We start from the raw sequence: 14,493 nt of genomic DNA on the forward strand, positions 1-14,493 counted from the left end.
TGGAGAATAAGAGCACCTCCTCCCAGCTGCCCACTGCACTGAGGCTAGGAAACACTGTGACCACCGATAAATCTACAATAATCGAAAATTTCAACAAGCATTTTGCTACGGCTGGCCATGCTTTCCACCTGGCTACCACTACCCCGGCCACCAGCTCTGCACCCTCCGCTGCAACTTGCCCATGCCCCCCCCCCCGCTTCTCCTTCACCCAAATTCAGAAAGCTGATGTTCTGAAAGAGCTGCAAAATCTGGACCCCTACAAATCAGCAGGGCTAGATAATCTGGACCCTTTCTTTCTAAAACTAGCCGCCGAAATTGTCGCAACCCCTATTACCAGCCTTTTCAACCTCTCTTTCGTATCGTCTGAGATCCCCAGAGATTGGAAAGCTGCCGCGGTCATCCCCCTCTTCAAAGGAGGTGACACTCTAGAGCCAAACTGTTACAGACCTATATCCATCCTACCCTGCCTTTCGAAAGTATTTGAAAGTCAAGTTAACAAACAGATCACCGACCCTTTCGAATACAACCGTACCTTCTCCGCTATGCAATCTGGTTTCCGAGCTGGTCATGGGTGTACCTCAGCCACGCTCAAGGTCCTAAACAATATTATAACCGCGATCGATAATAGACAGTACTGTGCAGCCGTCTTCATTGACCTGGCCAAGGCTTTCGACTCTGTCAACCACCACATTCTTATTGGCAGACTAAATAGCATTGGTTTCTCAAATGAACGCCTCGCCTGGTTCACCAACTACTTTTCAGATAGAGTTCAATGTGTCAAATCGGAGGGCCTGTTGTCTGAACCTCTGGCAGTCTCTATCGGGGTGCCACAGGGTTCAATTCTCGGGCCGACTCTATTCTCTGTGTATATCAACGATGTCGCTCTTGCTGCTGGTGACTCTGATCCACCTCTACGCAGACGACACCATTTTGTATACATCTGGCCCTTCATTGGACACTGTGTTAACAAACCTCCAAACGAGCTTCAATGCCATACAACACTCCTTCCGTTGCCTCCAACTGCTCTTAAACGCTAGTAAAACTAGCTTGCACCCGCCTGCCCGACTAGAATCACTACTCTCGGCTGGTCTGACTTAGAATATGTGGACAACTACGAATACCTAGGTGTCTGGTTAGACCGTAAACTCTCCTTCCAGACTCACATTAAGCATCTCCAATCCAAAGTTACATCTAGAATCGGCTTCCTATTTCGCAACAAAGCCTTCTTCGCTCATGCTGCTAAACATGCCCTCGTAAAACTGACTATCCTACCGATCCTTGACTTCGGCGATGTCATTTACAAAATAGCTTCCAACACTCTACTCAGCAAATTGGATGTAGTCTATCACAGTGGCATCCGTTTTGTCACCAAAACCCCATATACTACCCACCATTGTGACCTGTACGCTCTCGTTGGCTGGCCCTCACTACATATTCGTCGCCAAACCCACTGGCTCCAGGTCATCTATAAATCACTGCTAGGCAAATCCCCGCCTTATCTTAGCTCATTGGTCACCATAGCAACACCCACCCATAGTCTGCGTTCCAGCAGGTATATCTCACCGGTCATCCCCAAAGCCAACACCTCCATTGGCCGCCATTCCTTCCAGTTCTCTGCTGCCAATGACTGGAACAAACTGCAAAAAAATCTCTGAAGCTGGAGACACTTATCTCCCTCACTAACTTTAAGCATCAGTTGTCAGAGCACCTTACCGATCACTGCACCTGTACACAGCCCTTCTGTAATTAGCCCACCCAACTACCTCATCCCTATATTGTTATTTATTTTGCTCATTTGCACCACAGTATCTCTATTTGCACATAATCTCTTGCACATCTATCATTCCAGTGTTAATACTAATTGTAATTATTTTGCACTATGGCCTATTTATTGCCTTACCTCCATAATTTACTACATTCGCACACACTGTATATATATCTTCTGTTGTATTTTTTACTTTATGTTTTGTTTATTCCATATGTAACTCTGTGTTGTTGTTTTTATCGCACTGCTTTGCTTTATCTTGGCCAGGTCGCAGTTGTAAATGAGAACTTGTTCTCAACTGGCTTACCTGGTTAAATAAAGGTGAAATAAATAAAAAAATTAAAAAAAATGTCCTTTGCTGTTGTTCTGGGATTGATTTGCACTTCTCGCACCAAAGTACGTTCATCTCTAGGAGACAGAACGCGTCTCGTTCCTGAGCGGTATGACGGCTGCGTGGTCCCATGGTGTTTATACTTGCGTACTATTGTTTGTACAGATGAACGTGGTACCTTCAGGCGTTTGGAAATTGCTCCCAAGGATGAACCACACTTGTGGAGGTCTACAACTTTTTTTTTAGGTCTTGACTGATTTCTTTTGATTTTCCCATGATGTCAAGCAAAGAGACACTGAGTTTGAAGGTAGGCCTTGAAATACATCCACAGGTACACCTCCAATTGACTCAAATGATGTCAATTAGCCTATCAGAAGCTTCTAAAGCCATGACATCATTTTCTGGAATTTTCCAAGCTGTTTAAAGGCACAGTCAACTTAGTGTATGTAAACTTCTGACCCACTGGAATTGTGATACAGTGAATTATAAGTGAAATAATCTGTCTGTAAACAATTGGTGGAAAAATTACTTGTGTCATGCACAAAGTAGATGTCCTAACCGACTTGCCAAAACTATAGTTTGTTAACAAGAAATTTGTGGAGTGGTTGAAAAAACGAGTTTTAATGACCCCAACCTAAGTGTATGTAAACTTCCGACTTCAACTGTACATCAGCAGATCACTTACACTCCATAATGTTCATGTGTTACCTGTGTGTGTGTGTTACCTGTGCCAGCAGTATGTTGATGTGTTACCTGTGCCAGCAGTATGTTGATGTGTTACCTGTGCCAGCAGTATGTTGATGTGTTACCTGTGCCAGCAGTATGTTGATGTGTTACCTGTGCCAGCAGTATGTTGATGTGTTACCTGTGCCAGCAGTATGTTTCATGTGTTACCTGTGTGTGTGTGTGTGTGTGTAATACCTGTGCCAGCAGTATGTTGACCACCTCTTCTTCGTTCTCAGTCATTTCTTCTTTAGACACGTCTTCTTTAGAGAGACTGGCTATCTCCTGGGCTATCTTAGTCTCACACTCCTAGAGGCACACACACACACACACACAGGTTAGAGAGACTGGCTATCTCCTGGGCTATCTTAGTCTCACACTCCTAGAGACACACACACACAGGTTAGAGAGACTGGCTATCTCCTGGGCTATCTTAGTCTCACACTCCTAGAGACACACACACACACACACACACAGGTTAGAGAGACTGGCTATCTCCTGGGCTATCTTAGTCTCACACTCCTAGAGACACACACACACACACACACACACACAGGTTAGAGAGACTGGCTATCTCCTGGGCTATCTTAGTCTCACACTCCTAGAGACACACACACACAGGTTAGAGAGACTGGCTATCTCCTGGGCTATCTTAGTCTCACACTCCTAGAGACACACACACACACACACACAGGTTAGAGAGACTGGCTATCTCCTGGGCTATCTTAGTCTCACACTCCTAGAGGCACACACACACACACACACACAGGTTAGAGAGACTGGCTATCTCCTGGGCTATCTTAGTCTCACACTCCTAGAGACACACACACACACACACACACAGGTTAGAGAGACTGGCTATCTCCTGGGCTATCTTAGTCTCACACTCCTAGAGACACACACACACACACACACACACAGGTTAGAGAGACTGGCTATCTCCTGGGCTATCTTAGTCTCACACTCCTAGAGGCACACACACACACAGGTTAGAGAGACTGGCTATCTCCTGGGCTATCTTAGTCTCACACTCCTAGAGGCACACACACACACACAGGTTAGAGAGACTGGCTATCTCCTGGGCTATCTTAGTCTCACACTCCTAGAGGCACACACACACACACACACACACACAGGTTAGAGAGACTGGCTATCTCCTGGGCTATCTTAGTCTCACACTCCTAGAGGCACACACACACACACACTGGTTAGAGAGACTGGCTATCTCCTGGGCTATCTTAGTCTCACACTCCTAGAGGTACACACACACACACACAGGTTAGAGAGACTGGCTATCTCCTGGGCTATCTTAGTCTCACACTCCTAGAGGCACACACACACACACAGGTTAGAGAGACTGGCTATCTCCTGGGCTATCTTAGTCTCACACTCCTAGAGACACACACACACACAGGTTAGAGAGACTGGCTATCTCCTGGGCTATCTTAGTCTCACACTCCTAGAGGTGGCACACTAGGGCTGGCACAACTACTGTATAACCGTGTAACTGACGGTTATGGATTAAATAAATGAAATAACCGTCATTTTGGAACGAACAGCTAACTGAAGACGGGAACGGCCGGGAATTCGCGCGGTTTGAGTTTCTGCTCTATAACACGGACTCTTAAGGGGGATGAAACTGTGTTGCTTCTTGCTGAAACGAGCAGGTCTGTTTTAGTAAACAAGTCTTTGGTTGCCTAGGCAATGACCTCCACAATGCAGCAGCGGCAGCACACATAGAAATAGAATGAATAGAACAGGCTTGGAATCTCTAGCCCTACAATGACTGTATATACGAAGGTACACTCGCAAGGATAACACAGGAAACATGACTCCCGAGGGTCTTGGGAGTGAAATTCTATTGTCAAGTTCGGGACAGGACAGGATCAACTGTCCACAGGAACTGGCAGTACAGGAATTATTTTTTTAAACAGTTATTTCTGTGTATACACTGCCAGGTCTCTGACCTCCTCCCTATAGGCTGCGTCATCGTCATTGGTGATCAGTCCTACCACCGTCGTGTCATCAGCAAACTTGATGGTGTTGGAGTCGTGCGCGGCCACGCGTTCATGGGTGAACAGGGAGTACAGGAGGGGACTGAGCACGCACCCCTGAGGGGCCCCCGTGTTGATGGTCAGCGTGGCGGATGTGTTGTTACCTACCCTTACCACCTGGGGGGCGGCCCATCAGGAAGTCCAGGATCCAGTTGCAGAGGGAGGTGTTTAGTCCCAGGGTCCTTAGCTTAGTGATGAGCTTTGAGGGCACTATGGTGTTGAACGCTGAGCTGTAGTCAATGAACAGCATTCTTACATAGGTATTCCTCTTGTCCAGGTAGGTGAGGGCAGTGTGGAGTGCGATATGGAGAGGTATGCGACTTGGTCTGGGTCCAGGGTGTCTGGGATGAAAACGTTGATGAGCCATGACCAGCCTTTCACGGCTATACATGCGAGTGCTACAGGGCAAAAGTAATTTAGGCAGGTTACCATGGCGTTCTTGGGCACAGGAACTATGGGGGGGTTCTGCATGAAGGAAGTTGGTATTATAGACCGGGCCAGGGATAGGTTGAAAACGTTAGTGAAGACTCTTGACAGCTGGTCAGCGCATGTTATTGAAGTGTGGGTTTTATGTAAAACCGTTGATTATGATGTTATATGTCCATGGAAAATTATGCAGTTATGGTAGAAATGTGTTTTGGGGTTATCATGAGGGAACATTCCTAGAGGAAGGGAGTTCCTTAGGTGCTCAGTTGGCCTTTGCCTGGGAGGAGAGCAGGCTGGGTAGGCAACAGGTTGGCTAGAGTAGAGCCATACCTGAGTTTGGTTATAGGCAAAGAGTTGATGCCTGAATAGTTTATACTGAGAATATCTTTATGTCAACGTCCTCTGTTATTTTTCTGGACAGATAATCTGAAGTCATCACGGGAGGCCGCAGTGGCTCGTGGATCTGCATACACACATCCATATCCATACATACAGTCTGCCCTAAAGTTTTGGGAGTCCTAAGCGAAATTTGAAGTTTGAAAGTTAATATCCTGCAATTCTACACATTTTCCATGGGGAATAGAGAACGTTTTTGCAGTTTTATAACTAATTTCATGCAATTCTACTCATTTTGCCATGGGGGTGGAGAGAAATGTTTGCAGTTTTTTTTTGTTGCACTCAAAAAGTATAAAAAAGAAAGGAGGATCATGAAAATCGAAGCCAGTGTGTCTTATTTGCAATGAAAACGTCGCTGTTTGCAAATAACTCAATCTCAGACGTCATTATGAATCTAAGCATGGAACTTTCAGAGTGTTCTTCCCTCCCCAGACAGAGGCCCGACCCAGACAGAGGCCCGACCCAGACAGAGGCCCGACCCAGACAGAGGCCCGACCCAGACAGAGGCCCGACCCAGACAGAGGCCCGACCCAGACAGAGGCCCGACCCAGACAGAGGCCCGACCCAGACAGAGGCCCGACCCAGACAGAGGCCCGACCCAGACAGAGGCCCGACCCAGACAGAGGCCCGACCCAGACAGAGGCCCGACCCAGACAGAGGCCCGACCCAGACAGAGGCCCGACCCAGACAGAGGCCCGACCCAGACAGAGGCCCGACCCAGAAACACACAGCTTTTTTTGGGCTGACATATTCTGTCACTTAAAACGGGTTAAATCTCCAGTTACAAGGAAGAGGGAAAACAGTCGTGGACTCGGTGGAACAACTTGAGGCCTTTACTAGGAAGCTTGAGTTGTTGGATTTGGTACTTGTCATCTGGAAGGTTGCTGCACTTCAGCACACTGAAGAAACGACCGGCTGAGGGACTAGGCCGCGGCATTATCACAGAGGACAGGCAGAGGGACCAGGCCGCAGCATTGTCACAGAGGACAGGCTGAGGGACAAGGCCGCAGCATTGTCACAGAGGACCGGCAGAGGGACCAGGCCGCAGCATTGTCACAGAGGACAGGCAGAGGGACCAGGCCGCGGCATTGTCACAGAGGTGATGGAAGATTTCGTCAAGCAGCTGAGGGATCAACTTCTTCTTCTTGTGTGTAGATTGATGAGGATCATTTTTTTTATGTAATCCATTTTAGAATAAGGCTGTGACGTAAAACAAAATGTGGAAACGTGAAGGAGTCTGAATACTTTCCCGAATGCACTGTATGGTGTGTGTGTGTGTGTGTGTGTGTGTGTGTGTGTGTGTGTGTGTATCTTGCCTGTCTCTTGGCTTCCCGTAGTTTGCGTTTTAAAGCCGTGAGGATGCGTTGAACCTCCCAGAGCCTCTCCTCTTTAGATAGATCCTTCACCCCAGCCTGGAGGTCCCTGTGGAGGCAGTTCAACAGGAACTCCTGGGGGGGGAGACACATTTTCATACAGAATTATATTAACCTTTAATATAGCTGGGTTTCTCAACCACACAATATGTCTACTGAACAGAAATATAAAAACGCAACATGCAACCATTTCAAAGGTTTTACTGAGTTACAGCATTTAGAAGGAAATCGGTCAATTTAAATAAATAAATTAGGCCATCATTTATGTATTTCACATAACTGGGCAGGGGCGCAGCCATGGGTGGACCTGGGAGGGCATAGGCCCACCCACTGCGGAGCCAGTTTGAGTTTTTCCCCACAAAAGGGCTTTATTACAGACAGAAATACTCCTCAGAACCCGAAGGACAAAATGGTAGAGACAAAAACATCACGCAAAGCAGCCACAACTGTCAGTAAGAGTGTCCATGTTTGAGTCTTTCAATGAAGAGATGGAGATAAAACTGTCCAGTTTGAGTGTTTTTTTGCAGCTCGTTCCAGTCGCTAGCTGCAGCGAACTGAAAAGAGGAGCGACCCAGGGATGTGTGTGCTTTGGGGACCTTTAACAGAATGTGACTGGCAGAACGGGTGTTGTATGTGGAGGATGAGGGCTGCAGTAGGTATCTCAGATAGCATCAGCCAGTGGGTCTTGCGCCGGGTATACAGAGATGGCCAGTTTACAGAGGAGTACAGAGTGCAGTGATGTGTCCTATAAGGAGCATTGGTGGCAAATCTGATGGCCGAATGGTAAAGAACATCTAGCCGCTCGAGAGCACCCTTACCTGCAGATCTATAAATGACGTCTCCGTAATCTAGCATGGGTAGGATGGTCATCTGAATCAGGGTTAGTTTGGCAGCTGGGGTGAAAGAGTAGCAATTACATTTACGTCATTTAGCAGACGCTCTTATCCAGAGCGACTTACAAATTGGATTACGATAGAGGAAACCAAGTCTAGATATAACCTCAGCCTGCAGCTTTGATATGTGCTGAGAGAAGGACAGTGTACCGTCTAGCCGTACTCCCAAGTACTTGTATGAGGTGACTACCTCAAGCTCTAAACCCTCAGAGGTAGTAATCACACCGGTGGGGAGAGGGGCATTCTTCTTACCAAACCACATGACCTTTGTTTTGGAGGTGTTCAGAACAAGGTTAAGGGCAGAGAAAGCTTGTTGGACACTAAGAAAGCTTTGTTGTAGAGCGTTTAACACAAAATCCAGGGAGGGGCCAGCTGAGTTTCAGACTGTATCATCTGCATACAAGTGGGTGAGAGAGCTTCCTACTGCCTGAGCTGTGTTGTTGATGTAAATTGAGAAGAGTGTGGGGCCTAGGATCGAGCCTTGGGGTACACCCTTGCTGACAGGCAGTGGCTGAGACAGCAGAAGTTCTGACTTTATACACTGCACTCTTTGAGAGAGGTAGTTAGCAAACCAGACCAAAGACCCCTCAGAGGCACCAATACTCCTTAGCCGGCCCACAAGGATGGAACGGTCTACCGTATCAAAAGCTTTGGCCAAGTCAATAAAAATAGCAGCACAACATTGCTTAGAGTCAAGGGCAGTGGTGACATCATTTAGGACCTTTAAGGTTGCAGTGACACATCCATAACCTGTGCGGAAACCAGATTGCGTACAAGACAGAATACTATAGACATCAAGAACAGTCAGTTGATTATTGCCAAGTTTTGATAAACAGGGCAAGAGACATTGGCCTATAACAGTTACAGTGAGGGAAAAAAGTATTTGATCCCCTGCTGATTTTGTACGTTTGCCCACTGACAAAGACATGATCAGTCTATAATTTTAATGGTAGGTTTATTTGAACAGTGAGAGACAGAATAACAACAAAAAAATTCAGAAAAACGCATGTCAGAAATGTTATAAATTGAATTGAAATGTTATAAAAAGTATTTGACCCCCTCTCAATCAGAAAGATTTCTGGCTCCCAGGTGTCTTTTATACAGTATACTGTATAAAAGACACCTGTCCACAGAAGCAATCAATCAATCAGATTCCAAACTCTCCACCATGGCCAAGACCAAAAGAGCTCTCCAAGGATGTCAGGGACAAGATTGTAGACCTACACAAGGCTGGAATGGGCTACAAGACCATCGCCAAGCAGCTTGGTGAGAAGGTGACAACAGTTGGTGCGATTATTCGCAAATGGAAGAAACACAAAAGAACTGTCAATCTCCCTCGGCCTGGGGATCCATGCAAGATCTCACCTCGTGGAGTTGCAATGATCATGAGAATGGTGAGGAATCAGCCCAGAAGTACACGGGACGATCTTGTCAATGATCTCAAGGCAGCTGGGACCATAGTCACCAAGAAAACAATTGGTGAACTACGCCGTGAAGGACTGAAATCCTGCTGCGCCCGCAAGGTCCCCCCTACAGGGTCGTCTGAAGTTTGCCAATGAACATCTGAATGATTCAGAGGAGAACTGGGTGAAAGTGTTGTGGTCAGATGAGACCAAAATCGAGCTTGTTGGCATCAACTCAACTCGCCGTGTTTGGAGGAGGAGGAATGCTGCCTATGACCCCAAGAACACCATCCCCACCCTCAAACATGGAGGTGGAAACATTATGCTTTGGGGTTGTTTTTCTGCTAAGGGGACAGGACAACTTCACCGCATCAAAGGGACGATGGACGGGGCCATGTACCGTCAAATCTTGGGTGAGAACCACCTTCCCTCAGCCAGGGCATTGAAAATGGGTCATGGAACGGTATTCCAACATGACAATGACCCAAAACACACGGCCAAGGCAACAAAAGAGTGGCTCAAGAAGAAGCACATTAAGGTCCTGGAGTGGCCTAGCCAGTCTCCAGACCTTAATCCCATAGAACATCTGTGGAGGGAGCTGAAGGTTCGAGTTGCCAAACGTCAGCCTAGAAACCTTAATGACTTGGAGAAGATCTGCAAAGAGGAGTGGGACAAAATCCCTCCTGAGATGTGTGCAAACCTGGTGGCCAACTACAAGAAACATCTGATTGCCAACAAGGGTTTTGCCACCAAGTACTAAGTCATGTTTTGCAGAGGGGTCAAATACTTATTTCCCTCATTGAAATGCAAAATCAATTTATAACATTTTTGACATGCGTTTTTCACTGTTCAAATAAACCTACCATTAAAATTATAGACTGATCATGTTTTTGTCAGTGGGCAAACGTACAAAATCAGCAGGGGATCAAATACTTTTTCCCTCACTGTAGAATCAGCTTGATCTCCCCTTTTTAAATAAAGGACGCACCGTGGCTGCCTTCCAAGCACTGGGAACCTCACCAGAGAGGAGAGAGGTTAAAAAGGTCAGAGACAGGCTTGGTGATGATAAGGGATGCAACCTTAAAGAAGACAGGGTCTAAACCATCTGACCCAGAGTCTAGTTTAAGAAGACAGGATCTAAACCATCTGACCCAGAGTCTAGTTTAAGAAGACAGGATCTAAACCATCTGACCCAGAGTTTAGTTTAAGAAGACAGGATCTAAACCATCTGACCCAGAGTCTAGTTTAAGAAGACAGGGTCTAAACCATCTGACCCAGAGTCTAGTTTAAGAAGACAGGATCTAAACCATCTGACGCAGAGTCTAGTTTAAGAAGACAGGATCTAAACCATCTGACCCAGAGTCTAGTTTAAGAAGACAGGGTCTAAACCATCTAACCCAGAGTCTAGTTTAAGAAGACAGGATCTAAACCATCTGACCCAGAGTCTAGTTTAAGAAGACAGGGTCTAAACCATCTAACCCAGAGTCTAGTTTAAGAAGACAGGATCTAAACCATCTGACCCAGAGTTTAGTTTAAGGAGCTCCTTTAGCACCTCGGTCTCAGTGACCCCCTGCAGGGAGAAACTTTGTAGCGGGGCAGGGGAAAAAGAGGGAGGAGCATCGGGGATAGTCGCACTAGAAGGGGTGGGAGATGAGGAAATGTTGGACGGGCAAGGAGGCGTGGCTGAGTCAAATAGGAATCTTGACTTAATGAAGTGGTGATTAAAGAGCCATAAAAAGAGCTCCTTGTCCAAATCAAATCAATTATTATTTGCCAAAGTCGCGGAATACAACAGGTGTATACTTTACTTTGAAATGCTTACTTACTTTCCAAACAACGCAGAGATAAAAAGTAAGAAAAATAGCAAATAAAAAAATTGAAAATAGTAACACAATAAATAACTAGAAAAGGACGTTTCAGTAGAAACATTGTGTGCTTGCTCAGCTGGCTCTAAGCAATACTATGAATAGTAGTGGAAGAAGTTCACAGTGAGACAGTATCAATAAAACCAAAGAAAAGTAAATATTTGGTGACCATTGAAACCGATGTTCCAATGTTGATTATGCAACTTTAAAAAATGCTTAGAGTTTAAAAAGTATAGCCTAACAGCTATTAAAACGCTGCATCGAAGCAGCTAAAGTAAGAACCAGTGTGTTATGGATGTCTACCTTAAAAGGCGAATGACACCAGTTTAACCGTCCTCGTCTTGACATTCAAATGAAAGCACCTGCTTTGTGTTATCACACAACAACAAAAAAATACACCTTATAAAAATACACCTTGTGGAACAGCGAGGCCTGAGAAGCAACACAAAACACAGGCACATGAAATCAGCAGGGGATCAAATACTTTTTAGAGAAACGACCCGACGAGTGACCTACAAAATAGGAGTCAGAGAAGGGCAGAATGTAGGATTCAAAATAAGGGTTAGGGACGTAGCCAACGGGTAAATGTCAACAAGCAACGGAATGGAATAAAACTCCATCATATTTGTGTTCGGGCCCCACGGTGGATTGTTCCTGGACTCAAGTGTTTAAACACACTTGGGGACGGGGATATGAGACCGGGCGGGACTGGACATCCAGATGGGGGGGGGTAAAGAGAAACAAAGACATCACCAATTATCAATTGGAAGTAGTAGTAGTAGTAGTAATGTGACTGACTCAGGTTTGGAAGCACAGGAGAGAAGTCTGAACCTTACAGCCCTGTAACCGATGTGTGGTGGGCGTGTGCCAGTAAAGGCCGTATAAGGCAGATATTGACAAAAGGCTGGGTAGGTACCGGCTCCCCGGTTCTACCGGTTCAGCCAGTTGGAATTAGTCACCAGAAACCAAGGAAGGGGTTAAACAGACATAGGAGGAGTTTTGACCAGAAGGAGAATAGCCCTATTTGGATGGATACATTTGGGATACCAATGGGGTTACCGGATGAATACAAAGCTATGAATCAAGTAGGGGAAGGATTTACTTCTGTTGGTGGGTAATAATCAATACAAATGTGGATTGGATTAATTATATATATATATATATATATATATATATATACACACACATACATATATATATATACATATACACACACACACACACACACAGTGGGGAGAATAAGTATTTGATACACTGCCCGATTTTGCAGGTTTTCCTACTTACAAAGCATGTAGAGGTCTGTAATTTTTATCATAGGTACACTTCAACTGTGAGAGACGGAATCTAAAAAAAAATCCAGAAAATCACATTGTATGATTTTTAAGTAATTAATTAGCATTTTATTGCATGACATAAGTATTTGATACATCAGAAAAGCAGAACTTAATATTTGGTACAGAAACCTTTGTTTGCAATTACAGAGATCATACGTTTCCTGTAGGTCTTGACCAGGTTTGCACACACTGCAGCAGGGATTTTGGCCCACTCCTCCATACAGACCTTCTCCAGATCCTTCAGGTTTCGGGGCTGTCGCTGGGCAATACGGACTTTCAGCTCCCTCCAAAGATGTTCTATTGGGTTCAGGTCTGGAGACTGGCTAGGCCACTCCAGGACCTTGAGATGCTTCTTACGGAGCCACTCCTTAGTTGCCCTGGCTGTGTGTTTCGGGTCGTTGTCATGCTGGAAGACCCAGCCACGACCCATCTTCAATGCTCTTACTGAGGGAAGGAGGTTGTTGGCCAAGATCTCGCGATACATGGCCCCATCCATCCTCCCATCAATACGGTGCAGTCGTCCTGTCCCCTTTGCAGAAGAGCATCCCCAAAGAATGATGTTTCCACCTCCATGCTTCACGGTTGGGATGGTGTTATTGGGGTTGTACTCATCCTTCTTCCTCCAAACACGGCGAGTGGAGTTTAGACCAAAAAGCTATATTTTTGTCTCATCAGACCACATGACCTTCTCCCATTCCTCCTCTGGATCATCCAGATGGTCATTGGTAAACTTCAGATGGGCCTGGACATGCGCTGGCTTGAGCAGGCGGACCTTGCATGCGCTGCAGGATTTTAATCCATGACGGCGTAGTGTGTTACTAATGGTTTTCTTTGAGACTGTGGTCCCAGCTCTCTTCAGGTCATTGACCAGGTCCTGCCGTGTAGTTCTGGGCTGACCCCTCACCTTCCTCATGATCTTTGATGCCCCACGAGGTGAGATCTTGCATGGAGCCCCAGACCGAGGGTGATTGACCGTCATCTTGAACTTCTTCCATTTTCTAATAATTGCGCCAACAGTTGTTGCCTTCTCACCAAGCTGCTTGCCTATTGTCCTGTAGCCCATCCCAGCCTTGTGCAGGTCTACAATTTTATCCCTGATGTCCTTACACAGCTATCTGGTCTTGGCCATTGTGGAGAGGTTGGAGTCTGTTTGATTGAGTGTGTGGACAGGTGTCTTTTATACAGGTAACGAGTTCAAACAGGTGCAGTTAATACAGGTAATGAGTGGAGAACCGGAGGGCTTCTTAAAGAAAAACTAACAGGTCTGTGAGAGCCGGAATTCTTACTGGTTGGTAGGTGATCAAATACTTATGTCATGCAATAAAAAGCAAATTAATTACTTAAAAATCATACAATGTGATTTTTTGGATTTTTGTTTTAGATTCCGTCTCTCACAGTTGAAGTGTACCTATGATAAAAATTACAGACCTCTACATGCTTTGTAAGTAGGAAAACCTGCAAAATCGGCAGTGTATCAAATACTTGTTCTCCCCACTGTATATATATATTTTACAGCCAACAACGGTTTGTGAACCACACTAGAGATGCAGTGAGGGGAATCTCAGATCAATTATCCACCACCTCGATCATGACTTGGCAAAATAGGTTGGCTCTAGATATGTGGCTGGCAGAAAAGGGCGGTGTCTGCAGAAAGGTGGGGGGCCATTGTTGCACATTTATCCCCAACAACACAGCAAGAGCTCTGATGGGGTTAACAGCTTTAAGCGAAGAGTGGGCTGAGAATTCTGGAATCAATACCTCTGTGAACAGATGGTTTGATGAAATGTTTGGGAAATGGAAAAGCATAGTAGCCTCAATTTTGGAGGCAGTTAGCGCTTGTATGGGTATTCTTGTTTCATGTGGTTGTTGTCTTATTCCCTGTGTCCGAGCGTTGGTGAGTAAGGCGTTGGAGAATGCAGTGTCTCAACAG

General features: G+C 45.7%; 1 protein-coding gene across 1 annotated transcript in view; it reads right to left on the reverse strand.

The window, feature by feature from the left end:
- ralbp1 (ralA binding protein 1) overlaps positions 1-14,493 on the reverse strand; it is a 45,718-nt gene that overhangs the window by 10,881 nt on the left and 20,344 nt on the right. The window contains exons 9-10 of the mRNA XM_041842970.1: positions 7,012-7,143; positions 3,018-3,128 (exon numbers count right to left, since the gene is read on the reverse strand). Coding sequence (XP_041698904.1) covers positions 3,018-3,128; positions 7,012-7,143 — 243 coding nt within the window. The remainder of the gene's footprint in view (positions 1-3,017; positions 3,129-7,011; positions 7,144-14,493) is intronic.

This window comes from Coregonus clupeaformis, chromosome 21 (assembly GCF_020615455.1).
Source record: "Coregonus clupeaformis isolate EN_2021a chromosome 21, ASM2061545v1, whole genome shotgun sequence".
Lineage (NCBI taxonomy): Eukaryota > Metazoa > Chordata > Actinopteri > Salmoniformes > Salmonidae > Coregonus > Coregonus clupeaformis.